Source organism: Eptesicus fuscus, chromosome 16, assembly GCF_027574615.1.
Source record: "Eptesicus fuscus isolate TK198812 chromosome 16, DD_ASM_mEF_20220401, whole genome shotgun sequence".
Taxonomy (NCBI): domain Eukaryota; kingdom Metazoa; phylum Chordata; class Mammalia; order Chiroptera; family Vespertilionidae; genus Eptesicus; species Eptesicus fuscus.
The window spans coordinates 55,540,125-55,552,467 of NC_072488.1; the positions used below are offsets into that span (position 1 = coordinate 55,540,125).

A 12,343-nucleotide genomic window follows, 5' to 3' on the forward strand; every position below is an offset into this window, starting at 1 on the left:
AAAAAATATCATTAGATGAGGATTAACAGCAACAACAATACACACAAAAAAATTCTGAAAAAAAATAGTATCTTCTAGTATGTTCATAGTAAGTATCTCTGAACACCTATTCATTTTTAAAAAAGATTTTAAAAATTGATTTTTAGGGAGAAAGGAAGGGAGAGGGAGAGAGAGAGCGAGAAACAGATTTGGGAGGGAATCGTCCATCTGCTGCCTCCTGCATGCCTTCCCTGTCCCCCATGGATCTTATATCCTAGGCAAGTGCTCTGACAGGTAATCAAACCAGCAACCCTTGGTACCCGGAGGACATGGAACCAACTGAGCCAGGTGCTGGCCAGGGCTATTCAATTATTTTTGAGTAATTTTTTTTGCAAATAAAATTTGTTTCAAAAAATACACATAGCCCTAACTGGTTTGGCTCAGTGGATAGAGTGACGGCCTGTGGACTCAAGGGTCCCAGGTTCAATTCCAGTCAGGGGCATGTACCTTGGTTGTGGGCACATACCCAGTGGGGAGTGTGCAGGAGGCAGCTGATCGATGTTTCTCTCATTGATATTTCTAACTCTCTATCCCTCGCCCTTCCTCTCTGTAAAAAATCAATCCTATCTAATAAAAGAGTAATATAGAAATTGACCATACTTCCACTAAACCCACAAGCCACGCCCACCAGCCAATCAGGAGCAAGTATGCAAATTAACCCAAACAAGATGGCTGTGGCCACGGAGAGAGCAGGAGGCTTGAGTTGGCCCTGGCAATGAAGAAACCAAGTTTCCGAAGCCCTGGCCTGCATTGGCCTCCACTTAAGGCTACAAAGTTTCAATTATAGAAGATAAATAAATCCCAACAAAAATGGCTGAGGCTGTGGAGCAAGCAGGAGGCTTGGCTCTGCTCAAGGCTACAAAATTTCAATTATAGAAGATAAATAAATCCCAGATACATGCCCTAACTGGTTTGGCTCAGTGGATAGAGCATCTGCCTGCGGACCTTTCAGGCATCAGGCTGGCAGGGGAGTGGTTAGGGGGTGATCAGTCTGGCAGGCAGAGGCGGTTAGGGGCAATCAGGAAGGCAGGCAGGCGAGCAGTTGGGAGCCAGCAGTCCTGGATTGTGAGAGGGATGTCCGACTGCCCTCCTTCGAGGGGTCCCAGATTGGAGAGGATGTAGGCTGGGCTGAGGGACACACACACCCATGCACGAATTTCTTGCACCGGGCCTCTAGTAAAATATATTTTTAAAAAATACACATATTCTAAATTTTAGTATGTATGAATTTTAAATCATTTGACCAGGTTTCCTTGGAATTTGATTGGGATCTCATCAAGTTTGTAGCTGGGAATAAGAATTCATTCACTGGCTCCTTTAACATGTATATATTGAGTGCTTCCTATGGGCCAGGCTCTATAAGTGCAGTGGACAATACAGAGTTTGCAACGAGGGTACTTTTGCATCAGAGTCAAACCAGCCTGCAGGAAGCTACATAACGTGAAGTCTGGACCTGCCTCTTTGCACTCCTGCTCTGTGCCTTTCCTTGATGCTCATCCCTCCAGGATCATCCAGCTCCGCCTTCCTGGAGGGATGCTGTGTCCTCAAGCCCGGCTGCCCTGCACCTTTGGCCAGGGCCCCAGGGAAACTGGTCCCTCTGTCTGCCCTGCCTTGGCCGCTCCTCCCCTCGAAGTGCCTCCTTTCCCGCCCCACTCGTTCTCCCTCCCTTCCTCTCGGCTCTGGGACCTCCCCTTCCAGAGTCCCGCGCCTCCCAGCTCCATTCCGGGCGCCCGCTGCCGGGCGCCGGACTGTGTGGCTCCGCTGGCTGCGCCGCCCGCGGGTTGAAAAGAATTTCCAGACCCGCGGCCCGGGAATGGGGCGGGCCCCGCTGCTGCTGCTGCTGCCGCTGCCTCTGTCTTGGCTCTTCGTTCCTGGGCTTCCGAGAAGGGGTGAATGCACGGGACGGGGGTCTGGGAGAGGGGACGCGGGCTCCGGGGACTGGGGGAGGGGGCAGGTGAAGCTGGGGAACGCGAGGGTTCCGGGAGGAGGTCGACGTTTGTAGTTCCGGAGGGGGCGAGGGGTGGCGGGAGGTCAGGGGCGGGGTAGGGTTGCGACCCCTGCTGGGCAGGTTTGCAAACACCCACTCCCCCAGCCCCCCACTAAGGGCTGGTACGCGGAGCAGAGAGCAGGTCTCGCACTAGCCCAGAGTCAGGGCGCCTGGATGAGCCGTGTAGACACGTCCAGTGGAACTGGCGGGGGGCACCCCTTTCCTCCGGGAGGAGGTCATGCTCTGTGCTGTGAGTTCCCCAAGTTTTCCGCCCAGAGGACCGCGCTGGACCCGCTCTGGCAGGAGCTCTGGGGACCGCACACCCACATCCCGAGGGACTCGTGCCCACTAACGCGCGGGCTGCGGAGTTGGGGTCGCTGTTGGGGCGCGTGGACTAAGGCGGGACCTGGGATGGTTGGCACTCAGGCTGCTCCCACTGGGCCCTCATGGGCAATACTAGCACCCCTCTGCACGACACCCCGTGGCGGTGCGGGGCCAGGAGAAAGGGGAGCATTCCCTACCCCTGTTAGTGGAAGAGGGGCGCCAGTGCTTGGACAGCGAGTAGGTTTATCCCAGCTCTGCCAGGTGTGTGCACAGGTATTCCAGTGTGGACGCTGGCCGGTCTGCGGGGCCTGTTCTGCACCCATACACACCTGGTCCACGGGTGAGGGGTAAGCAGGTTAGAAGGCTGGTTGCTGATCCACTCCTGGAACCAGGGAGAAACTTAACCAGGCCCTACAAAAAGGCATAGAAATTGAGGGGGGGGGGGAGGGTCGGGGAAGAAGGGTGTGCTAAATAAACACATCCCAGGCATTTTTCCTTGGCTAAACTGTTTCCATCCAGCCTGTAGGTTTGTTTGTTTGTTTGGTGGTGTTTGTTTGTTTTACCATGAATACGGCTGAGTAGTTTTCACCTATTAGAGTAAAAGGTGTGTTGCTGTTTTTTAAGAATACCGAGTTACAGTTAAGCAATTTACTTAAAACTTTTCCTTTTGAGGTTTTTTTTGTGTGTGTGGAAGCTCAGGTGGTCAAATGAAAAATTCTTAAGCAGTGCCTCCTTTTGCACATTCAATTACATAGAAGCACTTTATAATTTGGGGCAATTTGAAACAAACATCAAAGAACTAAAACATGCCTGTTCTCTACCCCCAAACCCTCAAAAATTCCTCAGCATTTCTGCCAGACTCATTTTTCATAATCCGCCAATCTGTTATATTTTTCTGCTAGTGAGGGCTGGCCATAAATAGTCTTGGAGGTAATGAATATGGTGAAAAGTATGTGAAAAATAGTTTTGGTGTCAGATATTAAAAAATAGTGTTTTTCTTTTTCTAAATTTTAAAAAAGCTGTAATAAAAAATGTTTGTAGTTGACAATCAGCTTTAGTCAGATAAACATGCAAGGACTGCTAAAATCCATCCAGTAGTGGCCGACTGGCATGGGTTTAGCGTCACCTATGAACCAGGTTATTCCTGGTCAGGGCACATGCCTGGGTTGCAGGCTGGATCCCCAGTAAGGGGTGAGGGGGGCTTGCTGGAGGCAGCCAATCAAGGATTCTCTTTCATCACTGATGTTTCTCTCCCTCTCTCTTCCCATATATATATATATATATATTTTTAATATAATATATATCTTTTTTTTTTTTTTTTTTAAAAAAAAAAAAAAAAAAAATCAACCCAGTAGGAAGAATGAAAAATGTCTCCAATTTTTCTTGTTCTACCCTTTGCTTCTTTTCTTGAATTTACCTGGGAGATGTCTGATAGTGTTGGGAACTTACCTGTGAAAAGCTTAAAGGGTGGGATTCTCACTGGCAGAATTCGAGCAGAAGTTAGAGTGCTGTGTAAAGAGATTAAAAATGGAAATTAGAGTCTCAGTCTAGTTTTAAGATTTTCATATTGCGCGTTGTGGATCCAAGTGGTTTGTGTACCGAGACAGGAGACCAGTGGACTGTGTGTGTAGGTGTAGGTTCTACACTGTAGAACAAGGGTCCTCAGACTTTTTAAACAGGGGGCCAGTTCACTGTCCCTCAGACCGTTGGAGGGCCGGACTATAGTTTAAAAAAAACTATGAACAAATTCCTATGCACACTTGCACATATCTTATTTTGAAGTAAAAAAAAAAACGGCAAAAACACCCGCATGTGGCCCGAGGGCCGTAGTTTGAGGACGCCTGCTGTAGACGAATGGGTAATGAACACCTACCTTCACTTTAATCCAGGAATCCTCCCACCCCCATACAGACAAATACCATCCCTCCCAGCTACAGAGAGACAGAAGTGAAACTACTGACCCAGGGGCATTTCAGTCCTTCCTGCCTGAGAGTCTCCAGTGGGGGTACTAGTGAGCAGCAAAACCACCCAAACCAGGGCTCTTCGGTCCTGGGAGAGGATAGAGGAGAAATAAAAGTGGGTAACAGTGAGGGCATATCCGGGACCTGGCCCATGACGAGGCTGTGTATGCAGCTAAACCCAACCTTTAGAACAAATTGGGCTTTAAAACCTCTTAAATTGTAGTGTTAACCTTCCACACTGATGCTGTGACATACATTATATAGTCAAGATTTTCCCAGGGAGAATTTTAATTTGTCCCATTGCTTTTGGTCTGCATAACAACAGCTTCAAATGTTTTTTTGGAAGTAAGCAGTGCATATGTCACAAATAAACAATTTATAGAAAATTATTCTGATCCACTTTTTAAAAATTGATTTTGAGAGAGCCAGTGAAACAGAAACATCATCGGTTGCCTCCCTCACATGCCCTGACCAGGGGATTGAACATGAAACCTGGAAATATGCCCTGAATGGGAATCGAACCCGCCACTTTTTGGTGTATGAGACAACGCCACAACCAATTGAGCCACACTGGTCAGGGCCTGATCCACTTTCTTAAAGTGCTGAACACATTTATTTTTTATATTAATAATAACTATGTTTTTCTATCGTATATTTATTTATTTATTTATTTATTTATTTATTTATTTATAATATTTTTATTGATTTCAGAGAGGAAGGGAGAGGGAGAGAGCGATAGAAACATCAATGATGAGAGAGAATCATTGATCGGTTGCCTCCTGCACGCCCCACACTGGGAATCGAGCCCCCAACCTGGGCATGTGCCCTGACCAGGAATTGAACCGTGACCTCCTGGTTCATAGGTTGACGCTCAACCACTGAGCCACACCAGCTGAGCTTCCGTCATATTTTTAGAAATAATTTCCAGATAATCCTAGGAGCAGGGCCAGTGAGTTAGTAGCCGCAGTTGGTTCTGAACAGGTTGACTCTTTCCATGCCTGTGAATAGGGAACCTGCTGCCAGCTGGACAAGCTGAGCCAGGGTCTTGGTGTAAACAGGTCCCTCGTCACCTGCAAAGAGTAGCAGCCACTTCCCATATAATAGCCAGAATGAGATTTGAAGATGAGTCTGGCTGTGTTGGCCCTTGTTTAGAATTCTCAGGGGGCTTTTCACGCCTTCCCAGGGTTTGCAAGGACTCTCACTCCTGTGGACTCTTGTCCAGTTACTCCCTCCGGTTCAGGATGCTTCGGTCCCAGTGTCTCCTTCCTAGGACTTCTGCAGTGGACATGCCTGCCCTCTGGCCGAATCTTTCCGTGATCTCTGCTTGCTGGCTCCTTCTGGTTTAGGTTTCAGCTCAGAGGTTGTGCTGAAGAGGCCTTCCCTCACTCCCTCCTCCCCAGCCAGTCACACCTCTCTCTCTCTCCCTCCTCCTCCTCCTCCTCCTCCTCCTCCTCCTCCTCCTCCTCCTCCTTCTTCTTCTTCTTCTTCTTCTTCTTCCTCTTCCTCTTCCTCCTCCCCCCTCCTCCTCCTCCTCCTCCTCCTTCTCCTCCTCCTCCTCCTCCTCCTCCTCTTCTTCTTCTTCTTCTTCTTCTTCTTCTTCTTCTTCTTCTTCTTCTTCTTCTTCTCTCTCTCTCTCTCTCTCTCTCTCTCTCTCTCTCTCTCTCTCTCTCCATTTTTAATTTCCTAATGACACTGCTCACCACCTGATGGTGGATGGTAGATGCCTAGTCCATCGCAGGTGCTCAGTGGATGACTGTGGGTAATGTCCAGGGCCAGGCCTCCGTGGCTCACACGTGCTCCTCCCTATCTCTCTCCCTCCTAACTTTCCAGAAACACAGTTGTTGCAGCTCCTGTGCCCTTTTGGGTGTGGGAGAGTCTTGGTTGATGGAAAAAATCGCCGTTAATTTCACTGTGATATCAAAGCAATTTCATTACTAGAAATGTTAGGCCATCTAAAGAAGATAGATTTTTGGATTCTATTATCACTAATATAGCAATGTTAGCCTACTTTATATTCTCACAACTATCCCAACTGGGGAAAAGGTCACAAGCTGCTGTTTTAATGTTGAAAACACAGATTTAACAGCACCTCCCCAGGAGCAGGTTGCCCAGTGCTCAGGTGGGGCCTTAAGTGCCTTCACTTTGGCCCATTCCATCTTAACCCAGAGCACAGGGCTGTGCTAATATGCATCTCAGCAGGAGGTTAATGGTTATAAAAACGGAAAAAAGCCTTTGGCCTGGAATGAAGTGCTTAACCGGGTCTTGGCTCAGGATCTGAGTAGCCATCAAACCTGTCAGTCCTGCCTGGCAGCCTGTTTTCTCTCTGGTTAGGGGGACTCTTAATTTTTCATGGAATGGTGAGGAGGATGGAATGAGCTAATGGCATGTAATAAGTCCTCCAAAAATATTAACCGTGATTACCAATGGCTTCTTCCATTATTCTGAGCTCAAATTTTGGGGTAATTGTCTTCCCTGGACAGCCAGTGTTGGTGGAGTGGGGGGAAGGTTCTTTTCTCATTGAAATGTATCCTAAATTACACCTTGAACTGTGAGGGCAGACCTGAGGGCAACGCCCCCTGTTCCCTGTGGGGCTGGGCTGTGGGGTGTGGGTCCTGACTTCTGAGTCCCGGCTGTGCTGTTCAGGATTTGGTTTCCCGGTCGTTCCGGTGCGGGACCCACCCTTGGCCTGCCCTGACCTCTCCTGCCCTGCCGCCCCCTTACCTTCACTTGCTGGATTCAGACTTAACTCCGTCCAGGAATAGCTTCCTGTCATGTGCTTCTCTGCAAGGTTAAAAATGAAGGCCAATTCCTGCTCTACTCTCCCACACAACTCTGCCAACATGGGTGTGGTTTTTGACTGTAAACATCTAGATAATTCTTTTTTTTTTTTTTTTTTAACCAGCCCAAACCAGGTTTTTCAAGTGAAGTCTTCTGGCTTCAGTGGATGGAAAATGTGGCTTTGTTTCTTACATCAGCCTCTGGGTACCTGCCTGGTGTGTGTGTGCCTGGTGTGTTGTGTGCCCACAAGCTCTCCTGACCGGATACTTCCTGTTGGTGGCAGGTGTGAGCAGGCTTCCAGGTGTACCTGGGGAAGCCCTGACCTTGCCTCTCGAACTCTGGGCATCTGCTGACCCCTGGCAGGAAGGGAACCTGCTGCTTTTATCCTTTCCTTGTTCAGGCCCCACTCTGTCCAGCAGGCAATGGTTGGGAATCCCATAGGATCTTGAGCCGGGGTACTGAGGGGACCTGCCAACCTCCACTTCCTCCCTTGGAGGAGGCCTGAGTTGGCTTCTTCTGAACCATGGCTGTTGAACGGTGGCTGTTGAACGGTGGAGGAGTCTTGACCTCAGCCAAAGCCCAGGTCTTCCCGCTTTGGTGAGTCCGGGCAGCTGGACAGCCTCCTTGGTAACTGTGTCATTCCCACTCTCTGGGCCTCTTTTCACAGCAGGATGCAGTGGGCCCCGGCGCAGGTGCCAGGTTTTAAAGAGATTAAAAAAAAAAAGGGTGATCATGTCTTCAGCGTTTCACTGGGAAACCTACAATCAATCTAAAGCATTTTATTTCATCCTCTTGCCCATTTCATCCGCCATCTGTGCCTCTTTCTTTACTTAATGGTAAAACGGATTTTCCATGAGCCTTGGGGTGGCAGGGATGGGGAAGGAAAAAGGGGAAATGAAGGAGGGAGAGAGAGAAACAGATGTTGACTTTATTTTCGGACAAGGTCTTATAAGAAAATGGTTACACCAAAAGCTAAGAATATTTGAGAGACTTCTGGAGAAAGCCCAGTTCATATCCCAGTGCGTGGGGGGTTTTATGCTTTTGTCCTCAGTTATTAGTGGTGTCTTTTGGGTATTTCTTAGTCGGTCCTTTCAAAGGTGCTTGCCTTTCGTCTGCTGAGCCACCTAAGGCCCCAGTAAGGCAAGGTCCCAGGTGGTGCCTGTGCTGGCTCCCCTGGGAGGGACCCATCCTCAGGACTGAGGTCTCAGGTTGGCACTGACAATCAGGCAAATGGGACAGATACGTTTTTCTGGGGGGAGGGGTGTTCAGGTACCTCCACATTTGGGAATGGTAAACACCTTAGACTTTGCCTTAGCTGCGGCCTGGCCTCTGGTGAGACACAGGGGAAGCCTTGTTTTGGGGGAGAAGGGATTGTTTTGCTGTTTTAAGCCTTCAGGCTTGTTAAAGCTGCTAGTAGACTGGCCTCTTTATGGTTCTGGAAAATGATTCTTTTTACATGTCAGAACAGGCTGTCTTGGAGGAGCATATTAGAACAGGGACCCAGACTCACTGAATGCTGTTTTCTGTCCAGGGCTGACCGCTGACTGCACGCACGGCCAGCTGATCCATATTCATGGCACCCAGTTCGGCTGCATCTGTGGGCGGGTTTCCACTCGCCCCTGGCTGGCTGCCCCCATGCAGGAAGGGGAACCAGCCTGTAAGCCCTTTTACAGCTCTGTCACGTGATTTGCACATTTGTGGATGAAAACAATGTTCTTTAAAAGTCTTTCGAGCAGCCCTGGCTAGTGGCTCAGTTGGTTGGAGTGTCCAGTGTGCACCCTAAGGTGGTGGGTTTGATTCCTGGTCAGGGCACATACCTAGGTTGTGGGTTCTAACCCCAGTGAGGGCACATACCAATCAATTCCTCTCCCTTCCTCTCTCTAAGTTCAACTGTTAAAAAACTGGCCGGTGTTGCTCAGTGGTTAAGTGTCAGTCCATTCACCAGAAGAGTGCAGGCTGATCTCTAATAAAAAGAAAAAAATCAATAAAAATGTTTGGAGCAAATAAAACAAAAGGAATTAGCATTAAATCGTAAGGGATTAGCATTAAATTATTAGGATTAGCATTAAATCGTAAGCGTTCCTTTAAGAAAAATAACCAGTTTGGGAGTGCAGAGATGTACATTCTCATCCCAGTTTTGATGTTAGCTGGGAGGACAAGGAGAAAGTCAGCTGTGGACTCAGGGTTTGGGGTGCACATCTCGTTACCCTCCACAGATCCAGTTGCATCTCATTCTTGAGGGGCGGGGAGCCTCTACCCCTTCCCCGTCAGAACCTGGCACTGAGGGTAGGAATAAGATAGTTACATTTATCTAAGGAAGGTGGCAAGTCCTAGACCAGAGTGACATCTGCAGGGCAGGACGGTTCCTCAAACCAAGCGCCCTCATGATTTTTGGGCCGACAGGTGGCAGGAAGGTTGAGGTCTCTCATGTGAGCCACTCAGGGAGGGATCCCACCATGGTTACCTGGTGGCCAACCAGTAAACATAAAAGCCTTGCTTTCTCTTTTTATCATTATATTTCGTCTTTCTCACCTACTCTTTTCCTTTATATTCATTTCTTGTTATAAAATATTTAGAATACGTTAGAGGATATGGGAGATAATGAAAGTCACCTCTGTACTCACCACCAGCGTAAGAAACCAGTTAGCAGTGACATCCCCCTTCTCCCTTTTCCATTCTCACACCGTCTCCCCTCCCCCAGAGAAAACCACTTTCCCACATTAGTGTTTTATTCCCAGGCATCTCTTTATCCTTTGACCACACAGAGTTGTACTGGCAACACTCTTTTAACAGTTGTTTTGCACCACATCAGTTAGGGTTTCCACTTGGCTGCATGTAACAGAAATTCTCACTTCAGTAAACCAAAAGAGAGGTATTTCTCTCATTTGACAAGCAGTCTGAGGGCAGCCAGGCTGGGGTTGGGACAGAGGCTGCAGGATGTGGCTAGGGACTGGCTCTTCCTGGCTCTTTATTCTGCCATCTGTAGTGTGTGGCATTAGAGCTCACTGCCTCAGAATGGCTGCTGCATCTCCTGCCATTGCATTTGCATTCCAAGTAGAAGGAAGCAGGAAGGACAAAAGACAAACCTTTTCATACCGAGTCTGTTCTTTTTAGAACACAAGAAGGTGATAACTTTACAGGAAGCCCCATGCCGCAGACCTGTGCTTAGATTTCCCTGGTCCTCCAAACTGCAAGAAAGAGGGCAAATCAAGTTGTTAGCTAAACAAGCTGCCATCCCGAGTGAGATCAGATCCCATTTGTAGGAAAAGGGGTGTGCGCATTCAGGGGGCTACTAGCAGCTGCTACCATGCCCAGGTTATACAATTTTATAATAATAGTGTGCTTTGTTCAGCTTGCTTTTCCACTCTGTATTAAGTTTGCTAGATTCATCTGGGCAGAAAAGTGTTGCCCTAGTTGATTTATCTTCATAGGCAATTATGTGACTACTAGAGGCCCGTTGCATGAAGATTCGTGCAATAGGCCTTCCTTCCCCTGGCTGCTGGCACCAGTTTGCTCCAGCACCCAGGACCCAGGCCTTCGCTCCAGCCACAGCAAGGCTTGGCTTCTCAGCTTCTCCACTCCGGCTGCAGTGGAGAATCCAAGCCTCTTCAGTCTTCAATCTTCAGTCATCTTCAGTCTTCGCTCTGCGCCTGTGTATGCAAATAAACCCTTCATCATTGTTGGGTTAATTTGCATACTCACTCCTGATTGGCTGATGGGCATCACAGTGGTATGGTCAATTTGCATCTTTCTCTTTTATTAGTGTAGATACCATAGTTTACTCACTCTCTTATTGGACATTTCGATTTTTCTAAATTTTTGTATTGCCATGAACAGTCTTCTTTTTTAATCCTTTCTTCACAGAGGTTTAATTTTGCTATAATAAAATGCACAGATTTTAAATATAAAACTTGATGAGTATGACAAATATGTGTGTCAATACCATTACTTGAGTCAAGATAGCCATGAACTTGCTTGTGTGTCTCACTGTGAACCGAGAAAGTTGTTATGGGCAAAAATACTGAGTGGTAGGTTATTTACACTTTCAGCTTCAATATACCTGGTATGTTGCCAAATTTGTTATTCATAGTGGAGAAAAGGCTTTCTTCCGGGTATTTCTTCCCAAGAATATTCTAACACGTCTGGTATACTCCTCAGGGTGGTTTGTGAAGCATGCCGAAGCCAAATTGGCATCACTTCCTGGCCCTCCCAGGCTTATCACCCAGCACCCATCCTGGTATATGGTTCTTTTTATATATTGCCAAATTCTATTTTCTGATGTTTCGGTAAGGATTTTTTGCATCTATAATCATGGAGCCTGTTGATCTGTACTGTACTGTGTGTAGTTTTGGTATCAGGTCAAAGTAGCTTTATAAAAATAGATTGGGAAATGCCCTCTTCTAGTTTCTGGAAGAGATTATGTGGAATTTGTGTTAATTCTTCTTTTGGTATAATTCTCCAGTGAAACTGTTTTGTGGAGTTCTTCAAATTATGAATTCAATTTCCTTAATAGTTCCTGGGTATTCAAATTATCTATTTCATATTAGGTGAGTCCCACCTGGCCAGCATGGCTCAGTAGTTGAGCATGTAGGTGAATTCTGATAGTTTGTGGGGTTTTTTAGGAATTAATTTATTTCTTCTTTGTTGTCAAGTTGGTATGTAGAGTTGTTCATAGTATTTCTTTTCCTTTTGATGTCTACAGAGTTTTTAATGATATTCCCTCTTTCACTCCCACCATTAATAATTTGTATCTTCTATTTTTTCTTTGTCAGTCTTGCTAGAAATTTGTTGATCTTTTCAAACAACCAGCTCTTTATTTCAATGTGTTTCTCTATTTTTCTTTATAAATTTTTATTTCTTATATATTTTTTATTTTTTATGCTTACTTGGGGTTTGTTTTGCATGTTCTGAGCTCAGATTACTGAACAAATTTTTCTCTTAGCACTGTGTTAACTGTGTCCCACAAATTTAGATATATTGTATCCTCATTTTCACTCAGTTCAGTATACTTTTTTATTTTTCTTGACACTTCCTATTTGAGCCTTAGATTATTTAGAAGTTTAGTTTGCAGGGATTTGGAGAATTTCCAGTTATCACTGTTTTTAATATCTGATTATTTCCATTGTGGTCAGAGAACATAAACTGTATGATTTTAATTATTTTAAATTTGTTGAGATTTGCTTTATGTTCCAGGATGTAGTTTATCTTGGTTTATATCCCATTGGCGTTTAGAAAAAATGTGTATTCTGCTGTT

The 12,343-nt window shown here is 46.5% G+C and overlaps 1 protein-coding gene across 1 annotated transcript in view; it reads left to right on the plus strand.

Annotated features, from left to right (window-relative positions):
* The first annotated feature begins 1,774 nt into the window (after window positions 1–1,774).
* Window positions 1,775–12,343, plus strand: part of MERTK (MER proto-oncogene, tyrosine kinase) — a 119,287-nt gene continuing 108,718 nt past the window's right edge. Inside the window, exon 1 of the mRNA XM_028137963.2 lies at window positions 1,775–1,928. Coding sequence (XP_027993764.2) covers window positions 1,853–1,928 — 76 coding nt within the window. The 5' untranslated portion in view covers window positions 1,775–1,852. The remainder of the gene's footprint in view (window positions 1,929–12,343) is intronic.